General features: G+C 30.5%; 1 protein-coding gene across 1 annotated transcript; it reads right to left on the reverse strand.

Annotated features, from left to right (window-relative positions):
• Positions 7,001-7,839, reverse strand: LOC109344640. The gene is made up of 2 exons (XM_019583394.1): positions 7,595-7,839; positions 7,001-7,427 (listed from the first exon to the last, which is right to left on the reverse strand). Exons 1-2 carry the CDS (start codon positions 7,837-7,839, stop codon positions 7,001-7,003), a joined length of 672 nt encoding a protein of 223 aa, XP_019438939.1.

Here is a 14,863-nt window from a genome sequence, read left to right on the forward strand (position 1 = left end):
GCCTTGGAAATCGTGGACCATATCCACGACATTGCATGGATCTCGTGGACCTTATCCACGACATTGCCATGAAAGTCGTGCATGTGGTCCACGACTTACACTAACCTGACACATGGCAGGGAAGTCGTGGATGGGGTCCACGACTTTCCAGGGAAATCGTGGATGGGGTCCACGACTTTGCCAAAGTCGTGGATGGTGTCCACGAGATCCACTAAATTCTACCCCAATCCCGTAAATAATTCAAAACCTACCCCAAAGCTGGGATAGTGTAGTCAAACTACACTATCCCAGTAATTTTCCCTAGGAAATAGGTACACATATCATTTTATTCCTCTCGTTTTTTTATTTTAGATAGATCTTAAAGATGTAGTGTAATTTATAGCTTATAACTTATAAATGTGGTTTAACTTATCGCTTTAGGACAATTTTAGTTTTTGTCATGAGAATCAATAAATCCAATTATGTTCGAAACTCGATTTATTATTTAGTTTGATATACTTGATTTATGAATTAAATAAGTCGAACATCAACTGAGAATTAAGTTTGTTAAATAAATGAGTTGAACTTGAGTTGAATAAAATTCAACTCGTTAGATTCATAAACTGACTCGATATATTTATAATATATATATATATATATATATATATATATTTATATATAAACTATTTTTTATGTTTATTAGGACTCATGCATTATTTTTTATATTTATTGTTATTATATAATAAACAAATTTATATTTATATATATATATAAAACCTTTTGCGATAATTTTTAAAAAATTAATTAATTAATTGAATTGTCCAAATGAACCTATTCAAATTGAGCCAAACAGTTTACGAACTTAAACCAAGCCAAACTCGAGCTAAAAAAATAACTCGTATCGAATTCAAATCGAGTTTTGAATTGAATTAATCCTTATCAAGCTGAACCGAGCTAAGCTTTGGTTCGACTCGGGTCGGCTTGTTTCCAGCTCTAGTTTTTGTTAACTAGTCTAGTAAGTTATTAAAGTTGTTCGGTAAATAAAAATAAAGTGAGATTGTAGCTTTTAATAAATAGTTTTTAGTGTTTGAACTTACTTTTCTGAAAGCTCCTTGAAAGTAACATTTAAAAAATGAAATTAACTTTCAATAATTAACTTTCCAAGTTTATCCTTCAAAATATTAAAAAAATAATTTTTAGTACTACTAAGGATATTCTCCAACATATAAGTAAGAAATTAATCTCTTATATAACATTGTTGGTGCCACATCCACCTACCTAATTCTTTTTTAAAATAAATGTGTATCCTACTTATAATTTTACAAATCTAAAATTTACTTTTTTTGCAAACAATATGACTTTTTTCATTAAAAATATAGTTATGTAACTTAAGGAATTTCATTACCATTTCTCTGAAACAAATACTTAGCTGCTTTTTATATGTTTTGTTTGAGTCCAACCAATTTGTTCTCTAGTTTTGGTATGACAAATTTGATTGATTTTGCAAAGTTTTACTTGCATAATATTTGTTCAATTAATTTAGCGATGCTTGATAATCAACTTGAGACTTACATCATTAAAATGTATATTAATGTTGAATTTACTTCTTTAAAATGAATCAATAATTTATATAAGTTGTTTAAAAGTGAAAATCGAATTGTTTACTCATTAGATTATCTTCTTTTGAAGTTAATAACGACTTTATTTGTTACCACAACAATAGCATAAAAAGTTTTTCAACTATGAATTGTGAAAAATAGGTTGCATAATCAAATGGAAGATGCATGAATGAAAGATTGTTTGATCACTTATATCGAGCGAGAAGTGTTCAATAACAATGACAATAAGTTGATAGTTTAGTAATTTCAATATATAAAGTCACATATAGATAAATTATAAAATATATAACTTATTTGATTAAATATATTTAAATTTTGTGATTTTGATATTAATGTTTTCATCGTTTTATATATAATGCTATTTATTATTTTAATTTTTAACACTTGTTGTACACTTTGATTCTGGGTGTTAGATTCATCACTGTTTCAGGGTATGTGGTTGCACCTCTGAATAAGTATCGATATCAAGAATCAAATACGTAAGCTTTTGGTATTTTTCAAGATCTAATTCGATTTTACACGACTAGACAAATATCTTCATGATAAAATAAAAAAACAATAGTAATTATTGTTATAAACAAAATTTTCCAAATAAATAATAATATTGCATATCTAATTAATATATTACAATATATTGTTATAAATAAAATATTTTCAAATAAATAACTAAATAAATATTGTATATATTTTTTAGTCGTTTTTCAAATTTCAGCTAATTACAAAGTTAGTATTATCATATATTTTTAGTTTAATAAGCCACCTACATTGATACAAGTATAGTTGACAAAATCGAGATCTTACATAAGATCAGAAGGGGTAGATGAAAACGTAAAATATGTGATCGTAACATGGATCGTAAAATTCTACCAAATATTAATATTTTTAGACATGCATATACACAAGATAATAAAATCTTCAACTTTCTCCATTGCTATAAATAACAAAATTAACAAGTTGATAAACTTACACTTCCAACATCAAAATATATGCATACAAAAGTATCTGAACCTAATATTATATTACATACATATTATATTAAATATATATACATATAATATGTATGTGGAAATATAATGTAGCTACACGATGTTTTAGGTGGAAACTTTATGTTTTATGTAACCTACACGTATATTGTAATAGTATGTGGAAAGTGGAACAAAAGTCAATTTGAGTGTTTTATGTTACCTACACGTATATTGTTATAGTATGTATAAAGCAAAATTTAACAAAATCGTAACACAAAAAAATTTCATAAAAAAGAAGAGAGAGAGAACATAACAAATACAACAGAGTGAATACCATTTTCTCTCATTACATATTACAACATAAAATAGAGAAAGAAAATCACTTTTGAAAATGTTTGGGCAGGTCAAATGATTTTGGACCATGAGTTTCCTCTTCTATATGAGTTTAAAAGATGAAGATTTTGTAATTTAGGGTTTTTGCAATAAAAACAGAAAATGACAGAGAGTCTGTGATTTTACGATCCTGCGATCTTCCTCAGCAATCTCACTGGTGGTGGTGAGATCGCATTCAGAGTGAGCACGCGACTCACTAGCTCTTGAAAACTCATATGATCTACCGATCCTACGAGTTAAATCACGATCTTAACTACTATGGCTACAAGCTTTCAGTTACTTTCATAACTACAAGGTCACAATTACTAGCTTCAAGCTTCCAACTACAAGCCACTTTTACTGAACAGACCCCGATAAGAATTTTTTTTATTTTTATAGTATTTATTATTTTTTATCTATTTGTTCTTATTATCATTTTTATTTCGTCTACTTTTTGGTTGTTGGTTGTGAGATCATCAACTAATGAGTAATAATAAATAATTCAAGATTGTAATCTTATAGTATTTAAAAAAAAAGTCAAGAAATGCAACTAAGTAAAATTTAGTTGAAAGTATCTTATAATAAGAACATGAGGGAGTAATAGAATGTTATTGATTTTTGTTCCAAAGAAGCCCCTAAAGATATCATGCAATAGTGAGAAGGAGGGATCATTCTCTTCACTTGTGGTAAGAAAATATTGAGGGTTGAGGATATTTTAAGAAAATATTCTTACAAAATAAGATATTTTGTTAGATATGTCTTAGGTGTGAGTATAGGATTTTTGGGTCAATATCTGCTGTACTAAAAGAGTGTGTCACTCTATATGATACTTTCTCTAATTGATTGGAAAAAATATATTTAAATTTAAAATTTAATAATAAATTATTTTTTGACCAATAAGAGAAAGTAACATATGGAGTGACACTTTTTGGGACCAAAGATTGATAGAGTAAAATCAGTTGTGGCACACACACAATATACATGAAAAGAAAGAAGAAAGATTGAAGAAGATTAAAGAAGAAGATGATAGATTTTGTGTAGAAGAGAATGAGCAATAGTTTGAGAGTAATGGTGGAAGAATGTGTATTTTTTGTTATTGATCAAAATGTAGAATAACAAACTAGCAATTACAAGAAATGGCAATATACTAATTATAGCATAAAGTTAACTAACATACTAAAAATAGTATAACTAATACACCTAAAACTGAATTACACATGTGCTTTAATACTCTTCCTTAATTCTGTTTTTCTTCATAACTTCTTCTCCCCATCTTCACTCTTAATTTCTCAAACCTTTTCTTCTTCAAAGGTTTGGTTATTGCATCTGTCAATTGACCTTCTGAAGTGCAATAATTCAGCTTCACTCTTCCTTTGCTTACTTGATCTCTAATGTATTGAAATCTAGTCTCTATGTGCTTACTTCTTCTATGAGCAACATGATTCAATGCTAAAGTGATTGTTGATTTATTGTCTATCATCAGTTGCACTCCAATCTCTATTTTCAGCTTCAGTTCATCCATCAAAGTGTCTAACCATACAGCTTGACATGCACTCATCCTGCTTCACATGATGATAAGGTAACAACATCTTGCTTCTTGGAACACCAACTTACAGGTGCATTGTCTAAGTGTAATAAATACCCTGTTGTGCTCTTTCTATTTGATTTATTCCCACACCAGTCAGCATCTGAAAACCCAATTAATGTGTTTCTACTAATGTCCACATTGGTTGGATATAAGATTTCATACCCAGTTGTGCCTTTCAAATATCTAAGCATCCTTTTCACAGCAAGCAAGTGACTCTGTTTTGGATTCTCCATGAATCTGCTAATCAATCCAACTCCATAAGCAATATCAGGCCTTGAGTTACAAATGTATCTTAATGAACCTACCATTTGCCTAAACAATATCTTGTTTACTGGTTGTTCTAATTCTTCTTCTTGACAAAGCACATTTCTAACCTCAATAGGTGTTGCTACTGGATTGTAATTCAACATATTAAATCTCTGCAGTATATCTTTTGTATATTTATTTTGATACATTAACACACCAAGCTTGGTTCTTTTGAATTCTATGCCTATAAAATATGATAATTCTCATAGATCTGTCATTTCAAATCTAGTTTGCATTTCCTACTTGAATGCTAAGACTTTGTGTAGATCTTTACCAGTGATTACGAGATCATCTATATAGAGGCATAAGATGAGTAGATCTTCTACATCATTTCCTTTTACATATACACCATGTTCTATTGTGCACTTTGTGAATCCTAGCTGAAGTATGAATGCATCTATTCTCCTATTCTATGCTCTTGGTGCTTGTTTTAGCCCATAGAGAGCCTTATGCAATTTGTACACATTTTCTTCTCTACCATTTTCTTCAAAGCTAGATGGTTGTTTGACAAATACTTTCTTATCAATATGACCATTCAAAATGCAGATTTTACATCCATTTGATGAATTGTCCATCCTTTGGAGCTTGCCGTGGCAATTACAAGCCTGTCTGTTTCAATCCTAGCCACAGGTGTAAAGACTTCATCATAATCAAGCCCTTTCTTTTATAAGAATCCTCTTTGAAACCAGTCTAGCCTTGTACTTTGAAACCTCACCATTTGGACTTATTTTAGTCTTGAATACCCATTTTACATCTATGGTTTTCTTCCCTGCTGGTAGAGTAGTTAAGGTCCATGATTTGTTTCTTTCAATGGACCTCAACTCCTCTTCCATAGCTTTAGTCTAATGTGTCTACTCAAGTGATTCCTCTAAGCTCAAAGGTTCCATCTCAGCTAATAGTGCCATGTGAGCAAAGTCTCCTTCTGTAGTGATTGTAGAGTTAGAGAAAACTTCAAAATCTCTGAATCTTGTTCTCTGAGATGTTGTAGCAGTTGTATTAGGTTGAGTTCATTACCATTATTTTGTATTTCCGTTTCTGCATCATCCTTTGACATCTCTTATGTTTCATCAAGTTGCATCACAATTTCCAGGCTAGAGTCATTTTTGTTCCAATTCCAACTTTGGTTTTCATCAACCTTTAGATTTCTACAAATCATGAATTTCTAGCTTAGTGGATCAAACAATTTGTATGCCCCGGTCCTCTAGCTTCCTTCTTCTTTGTTCAAGTATATGCCCATAACATATTGAGCCCCTGTCCTCTAGCTTCCTTCTTCTTTGTTCAGGTATATGCCCATAACATATTGAGCCAAATACCTTAAAGTGAGTCACACTTGGCATAAGACCAGACCATGCTTCTGCAGGGGTCTTGTAGCCTAATTTCTTGGTAGGACTTCTATTGATTATGTAGGCTGCAGTTGATACAGCCTTAACCCATAATTCATTTGGCATATTCTTGGTCTTTAGCATGCTTCTGACCATGTTTAGAAGGGTTCTATTTTTTATTTCAGCTACACCATTGTGTTGAGGTGTATAAGGGGCTGTTATTTCATGAAAGATCTATTTTCTACTGCAATACTCTCTGAATTCAGCAGAGGTGTACTCACCTCCACCATCTGACCTTAATTGTTTTAGTTTCAGCTCACTCTCCCTTTCTACATGAGCCTTGAACCTTAGAAATTTGTCAAACACCTCACTTTTCCTCTTTAGCGGATAGATCCAAACCTTTCTGGTGTGGTCATCAATGAATGTTAGGAAGTACATGTTTCCACCAATTGAATCTGATTCAAAAGGTTCACACACATCAGTGTTGATCAATTCTATAGGTTTTGTAGTTCTTGAGGGAATGTTTAATACAAAGGAGTTCCTAGTTTGCTTGCTGGTTAGACATTCTTTACACAGTGATTCTAGTGCTTTGATATGAGGGAGTCCAATCACATGTCCATTCTTGCTTAATTCTTCAAGACTTCTGAAATGTAGATGCCCATATCTTTGATGCCACAACCAAATGTCTTGATCTGCAACTGCCTTGAGATACTTGTGATCACCAATTTGGATCTGAATTTTAAAAGTCATGTTTGTTGAAAGAGGCACCTTCAAAATCATTTGATTGTTTCTATCAAATACGTTCAACATCCCATTTTTCATCTCCATCATGTATCCATTTTCAAGCAACTATCCAAGACTCATCAAGTTGTTTTTCATCCTTGGCACATAGAGCACTCTTGATATGTAGGATTTCCTCCCATCCTTTCTCTGAATCATCATAGTACCAATTCCTTCAACTGACACTGAACTCATATTAACAAATTTGACTTTGTTTTTTGTTGTTTCATCAAGAGTTGTGAACCAATCTCTTATTCCAGTCATAGGATTTGAGCAGCCTGTGTCCAAATACCAGAAATCAACATTCTCTGCCTTGTCTTGATTACTTCTGGTAGTTGCCATCAACAAGCAATGATCATCATTAGACTCATTGGATTTTCCCTCTTGAGCTAATCCAGCCTCATCTTCCTTCCCGCTTGACCATTTTGTAACTTTGCATTCTGAGGCAAAGTGACCATATCCTTCTACTATCTGAGTTTTTATAGAAATTTTTGATCTGCACAGGTTTTGTACCCCATTTTATCATAGTGTGTTCAGAATTTCTTGATGAAGATCCTTGCTCACTATTTCTCTATCTATTGCTCTGCATCTTCCTTATGCTTTTCGTATTCCATTGAGCATAAAATCTTATGTTGAATCTTGCTTGTAGAGCATGCTCACTACCCTTGTCCAGATTTCTCTCTTAACTCATGTGCTTCAAGTGAGCCTTGTAGCTCTTCAACCTTGTAGTCCTCAAGATTCTTTGGCTCTTCAATGACAACCACTATATGATCATATTTTGGGGTCAATGTTCTAAACACTTTCTCCACCATAGTTTGCTCTTTGATCTCTTCTCCACATGACCTCAACTGATTTGTTAAAGACAAAATCTTGGTCATGTATTCTGAGATTGTTTCACTTTCATCCATATTGTCTATGTAAGATCTGCAACTTCACTTTCTTGATCTTATCCAAGCTTTCCCAAGCTTCTTTTGTTGTTGTAGCAACAACAATCTTCTCAAAATTAGCATTGTCTACACATTGGTGAATGAGGAATAATGCTTTACAATCCCTCTTCTTTTCTTCTTTGTAGGTAGATCTTTGAGCTTTAGTTGCATTCTCACCTATCTCATGATAACCATTCTACACAACCTCAAACACTTCTTGGAACCCAAAAATTGCTTTCAGTTGGGTTATCCATCTATCAAAGTTCTTGCCATCAATTATTGGCAAATTCATGGTAAATCCGTTGTTGTTTGTTATTGTATAGAACACCCTATGTGCAGCTTCTTCTTCTTGCTTGGTTGATTCACCTAGAATCTGTCCACTTCGTATTTTCCTTCATAGGTCCACCCATGATCATTATTAATGCTCTTGATACCACTGTTGTGGCACATACACAATATGCAGGAAAAGAAAGAAGAAAATATTGAAGAAGATTAAAGAAGAAGATGGTAGATTTTGTGTAGAAGAGAATGAACAATAGTTTGAGAGTAATGGTGGAAGAATGTGTATTTTCTGTTCTTCATCAAAATGCAGAATATCATACTAGCAATTACAAGAAATGACAATATACTATTTATAGCAGAACTAATACACCTAAAATTGAATTACATATGTGCTTTAATAAAATCTACTTCCCTTAGCCTTAAGAAATTGTACATATAGTTTGGCTATGGTGTGGGGAGTGTGACCTTGGTGTTATGGTGTGGGAAGTGTGACTTTGGTGTGACCTCGATTTTCCTTACTTTGCGCTTAGTTGTTATATATTGGGTCTTAGTCTATTAACGATATCGACAAGATTGAATAATTTCTTTTATCAATCTATTTTCTCTTTTTACTTCATGATTTTAGAACTTTTTAAACTCATGATTGCACTTGAGTAGCCTTAATTGTGCTCATAGATCTTGAGCCATGTCTATCTAGTGGGTGATCTTATATGTTATGCTTTGTGTGATGGGTCTCTTGCATAAGTCGAAATTCTAATACGAGTCTTAAATCAACTTGTTTTGCTTATTATTATCCTCAAACGGCATTAACGCTAACTAAGATTTGCTAGACTTGGCACATCATTATTCTTCTCTTAACAATAAACTTCAGACTCTTCAAACCTTCCACCCGAAACATTAAAACATGTCAAACTCATAAGACTCTGATCCATCAACACTTTCATCTTACGACTCAACTTCATTTCAATAGTGTTATTTTTCTATTAGCAATGTGTTCTTCTTTTTTTGGGTGAGACCAATGTGTTCTTTAATTTGAAGGAGAATGTGAAAAGCGCAAGTGTTAAGGTTTAAATCGAAGTGCTCAATTTAATATTTCACAATTCTACCAGATGAATTGACTTTTAAAATCATTACAATAATGCTAATTATCTACTATTTTCATAAAACCCAATGTGTTTCTCATTAGATTAATATTTATAGATTTATTTTTTATTTATCTCCAGATAAGTTTAAACATATTTTTGTTTCTTTATGATTTTATCTATTTACAAATGTCCAATTCAATCCTTTATATTTAAAAAATCATTTTGGTCCCTTGTATTTTCAAAATTTTCAATTCCCTCATTCCATATAATAACATCAAACTTTGCCACAATAACAAATTCATATTTAATTTGATCCTTACAAGATTAAAGCTTTTAAAGAAATAAAAAAGATTTGGCCATGCCATTGCTTGATCACAATCCTTATCTAGTTAGTTTCCATAACAAGATATCGTTCCAAGAAAAGGAAGTCAACAAAGCATTTAAGCCATATTGTATTTATAAATGAGGATATATTATATTATGCCTAACATTGTGAAAACCCAACTGCAAAGAAAAAGAACTTTTGAGAAACTAGTGGAGATTGGAGACATTTTCGGGAACGTAAGATGGTCCTACTCATGTCAGCCTTATCCTACTGAGCTGGATCCTAACTTAGGCCATTAACTTAATTAACCACACCGGGCTTAATTTTTATAGTGCAATATTTATCTACAAGTAGTATAAAGAAGATTTATACCCATCAATATATTATTTATTATTTATTTGTATTACTTATCTGAATAATTAATAATAATAGATAATACAATAACAATATAAAAAACTTATACATTTTTAATATATAAATTTTTCTATATTTTTAGGCCAAAGTAAATATAATAATTAAGAACATGTTTAATAGTAATAATCATATATAATTACTAGTGGTGACGGTCACGAACACAACCTATATTCTAATTTTATAATATCAAGTATTCAAGTATTAAATATTTCATTTTGGATATTTAGAATATTTATTTTGTACTAAATGTATTTTATATTGTATTTTTTATTGGGTGTACTATAATTATAATTTTTATTTTATTATAATGTTCAATTTAAGATGAGAGAGCATGTTAATGATAATTATATATGATTACCTAATTTTTTTTTTAGAAATTAAAAAATGTTAAGGCAAAATTGGAAATTAAAATTACATCACAATAATAATTATTTCATGGCTTATAAATATATCTCGTATACCCCTTTATATAGATGTAAGATTAAAAGAATAAAAAGGGATTTTAATATATTTATTGGTAGGATAAGAATTTCTTACATCATGTGTACAATATCACTTACCAATTATGTATTAAATATTATTAACTTTTTATATTAAGTTAACATAATAGTAAATAATATATTAATAATATAAAAATACTTGATTGCATCAATATTAACTCTAGAAAAGATAGATGGAGGTGAAGGTGTGATGTTGGCTAACTATCGTACACGCCAGCCATCGGTTTACATTTCGTCACGAGCTATCCGTTTGTTTTTCCCTTCGATCTGACCACTAGATTTGCAGACCACAAATTTCCATTAATTTCATGTCAAATAATATATGTATATATATAAACATAATTGATTATAAAAAGCATTATAACTTAGGAGAACTATATATATTGATAAGATAAAAGTTTTATATACTGTTAGTTTATTATTTACTATTGATTTTTAATTATTATTAACTTTTTAGAAAACGTAATACAAATAAGTGGTGAATAATATATTGACTATGTATAAATTTTTATACTGTTATTGCATAGATATTACACTCTAAATACTCTAAATATAACTCATTGTGCATATATAGTTTTCATATATTTGTTGGGTATTTTCTAATTTAATTTTATATATCTATCTTTCTCTTCAAAAAATGAGCAGGAACATACTGTTTTTTATTCAATTTCTATACGAGCCTCTAACTAAATTTAAAATAAAAGTGTGTTTTTACAAAAGAAAACTTATATATCAAATTTGATAATTTTTAGAAAGAAAGAAATATTCTGAGAGTCTCTCCCTACATGGATTTCTTTTTGAAAAATCGTCAAACTTTAATGTGTAAAATTATTATACAAATAACATTGTTAAAATACTCCTTGGCAAGTATTCATAATCTTTGACAAAAACTACGACTCATCTCATCTGCTTCCTTTAATTCTGTCAACTTCGTCTCATCCACCCACTTCTCTCTATTTTTTCTCATTTTTTTAAAGACGAGCGACCCCAAAACAGGGGAAGAAAACATGGGTTTCCATAAAGAGTATGATTTACATAGGGATAACAAAATAAACAGGATCGGTGGGTATATATGCAAGTTCCAACAGGTCCATACACAAGTTATAAATTGGTACTCCTCAATTTTAGAAATGAGTTCTCTAAATTACACACAATATATATGTGGACATGTGTATACTAGTAACCGTGCTTGCAAGTATGCACAATATATGGAATTATTTTAGGATAATGTTGTATTTGTATTATTTAAGTTGGTGATGTACACTGCTTACTTTATTAAAACAATGTTTTTCCAGTTAATATGTAAAATTTAAATATATTTTTGTTATTTTGAGTTAATATGGTATTGAACTAGTAATTAGTCTAAATTTATTATCTTTTGCATAACAATCGATCATAGTAAATTTAATGTCCATGTTTAAAACATATGTAAAATATATTAGTTATTTAGTTGGTTAGAAGTTAGGTAGAGTTAAGTCTCTTGTATTTTCTATATAATAAGTTGGTTAATTTCTTTGTAATACAATTCATTCAATTAAACAATGAAATACTTGTGAAGAAGATCTTTGCTTCTGACATTGGCAAGATTTTGATAAATACACCAACATCACCAAAAAGAAAATGAAGATTACTTATGAAGACGAAGAAGATTAAAGCTTCAAGACAATTAGTCTAAGTCTAAATAGGTACTTCTATCTTATACTCTTTAATATACCAAAGTAGTAATGCTCAAAATATTTTAAAAGAAATTGAAACACTTCAAGTTTTAAATGAAAATATTTTTCAAAATACTGTGTAAATAGGTTACTGAAATTTAAGTAACAGGTTACATGAGTGAGAATCAGTTATCCAACAAAATTTGAATTGGAGTAACCGATTACTCAAACTTGAGTAACCGATCACTCTAAGTGAATTTTAATTCACTGTTGGACAAAAAGTTTGAGTAACCGATTACTCAAGTGAGTAACAGATTACTCAATGTAATTTTTCAAAACATCGTGTTTGGGTAACCGATTACCCACTTGCTGTAATCGGTTACTGAGAGCTGTTACATCAGTTTTTCAGATTTGAAACTCAAGGGTTTTCATCCCAAACAAAATGTCTTCATTCCAAACAACTCCTACTCTTTCATAAAGGCACAAACTGATTGGAATACCTATTTAAAGGCCGTAGAACTCACAATGAAAATAACACTTAGAACAACTCTTTCACACTATTCTCACAACTTTCCTACACTTCTCTGAAATAGTTTCTACACTTCTAGCAACTTGCACTCAAAATTTATTCAAAGTTATTTTTCGAGTTGCTTGAAGTAAAGTGTTTCAAAGTTTTGTAAACTTAAAGAGCATTATTACTAAGTATACAAAAGAGTTGATTGGATTGCAAGTGTTATTATATTTCATACTTGTAAAGGCAATCCAAGCCATCATTGTAATTCTTCATTCATTGTAATTACTTTCTTTCACAATGATGTGAATAGAAAGGGGATAGAGTTACTTGGAAATGTGTTTTCGTACATAGCAATCTCGGAGTGAGATATTGTAATTACAACTCATAATATTTAGTGGAAAATCTCTTGTGCTGCAAGAGTACTGGACGTAGTTTTCGGTGGACAAGAAGGTGAACCAGTATAAAACATCTGTGTACTCTCTTCTCCCTTACCTTTTTGATTTATTTTTGTTTATTTTATGCAATATTATCCGCTGCACTTTAACTCTTCATCTTGCAGAAAATGTGGTATTTTAAGTCAACTAATTCACCTCCCCTCTTAGTTGCAAACTCAGTCTTACAATACTCAATCATTTTCTTGTTCTTCAATCTTTGTATGAAAACAATATATTTGTTCCTCATATATGTTCTTTCTCCTTATTTTCTTCTTCTTCTTTAGCCTTTGTTTGGTTTAGGAGAGAAGGTGAGAAGAAAAAATACGTGAGAGAGAAAATAAAAAGAAAGAAAATTGTAAGAAAGAGAATGAATTTCGATGTTGTTTGATAGGAGAGAAATTAAGAAAAAGAGACATGAGAATAGAGAAATGATGTTATGTTTTAAAAGACAAAAATACCCTTTGGTAATATAGAATGAAGAAGTATTATTATATTTTAATTATTAGTTTTAATAATTTTAAAATACAAGTATATGTATTATAATAAACCTTTTTATTTTAGATTTAATTAATAATTTATATAAACTTTTATAATTGTGTTTAATTTTTTTAATATATATACATGTAATTAAATTATTAGTTTTCTACAAACAATTTTATGCTATTCTTCTCAAGATATCATGCAAAGACATTTTGTAAGTTTATATAAAATGTGTAGTATACATATAATATAATACTTGTAATGTCTTAATGAGAGATCCAAAGTGCACTTTAACTACTAATTCATTGTTGCACTGTATTAGTATTTTTGCATTTTGCTACATGAATATATCACAACAAAAATAATACATAAGACAATATAAAAATGAGAATGTCTTCATTAACAACTCCAATAAAGAAGGGAGAAGAGAAGTTGTTCATGTTACTGTTAATCGTTATTCTTCTTTTGTGAATATCACTCACAAAAAGATGATAATGAAGAAAAGAGGAAAAATTGCCTCCAAGGAGAAAGAATTTGCCCATAAATTAGATGTCTTCATATTTGGTCAAGGGTTTGAAGGGTATTTCACAAAATACAATCCTCTTTACTCACCTTTCTCCTCATTTTTGGAGAGATATAATTTGTGTGGGTCCCACACCATTTTTATCTACTCCATCCCTCTTTCTTCTCAACCAAAGAGGGAAAAAACCCACTTTCTCTAATACTTCTCCCCCTTCATCTTCTCTCCCTCTATACTCTCTCAAACCAAAGAAAACCTAAATGTCCATAATGAAAGTGTGCATGTCAAGAGGAACACTTTAAAAAGCTCTCCTTGAATGTCATGGTTTTGATGAGGACAACTTGTGCCTAAAAGAGCTTGAAGATCACCAACAAATCAACGTGCTTAAGTCTTTATTTGGTAATAGGCTTAGACTAGATTCTAGTTTAAGTTGAGTCGAAGGCTTAGGGCACCTAATACATGTCTCATATGCATATATCTTTTAAATCATTTCATCCATGAGATATGTCATTCATAATATGTTCATGCATTACATAAATACATGTATATGTGCATTCAAGGCATAAACTAAGTGTTAAACATGTATCATCTAAGTGCATAACGTATTTGATATTTTGTATTTAAAAATACACTTTTAATTGATGTTATTCGATTAACCAATCCTTTAATCGATTAACCCAACTGCTGTGAAAAGTGGTTGCTACTGGAACACGTTTTTAAATGCTGTTAATCGATTAAGGCATTACGTTAACCGATTAACCTAACTGTTTGTTAAGTTGTTGGAACTGAAAAACTGA

The sequence above is a fragment of the Lupinus angustifolius genome, chromosome LG04 (assembly GCF_001865875.1).
Source record: "Lupinus angustifolius cultivar Tanjil chromosome LG04, LupAngTanjil_v1.0, whole genome shotgun sequence".
In the NCBI taxonomy this organism is placed as follows: domain Eukaryota; kingdom Viridiplantae; phylum Streptophyta; class Magnoliopsida; order Fabales; family Fabaceae; genus Lupinus; species Lupinus angustifolius.

Excerpts from the sequence above, each read along its gene's own strand:
- LOC109344640 (XM_019583394.1), bottom strand. The coding sequence starts at position 7,839 with ATGGATGAAAGTGAAACAATCTCAGAATACATGACCAAGATTTTGTCT. Across the intron at positions 7,428-7,594 it reads AGAGAGAAATCTGGACAAGG|ATCAAAAATTTCTATAAAAA; the intron begins GTAGTGAGCATG and ends AAACCTGTGCAG.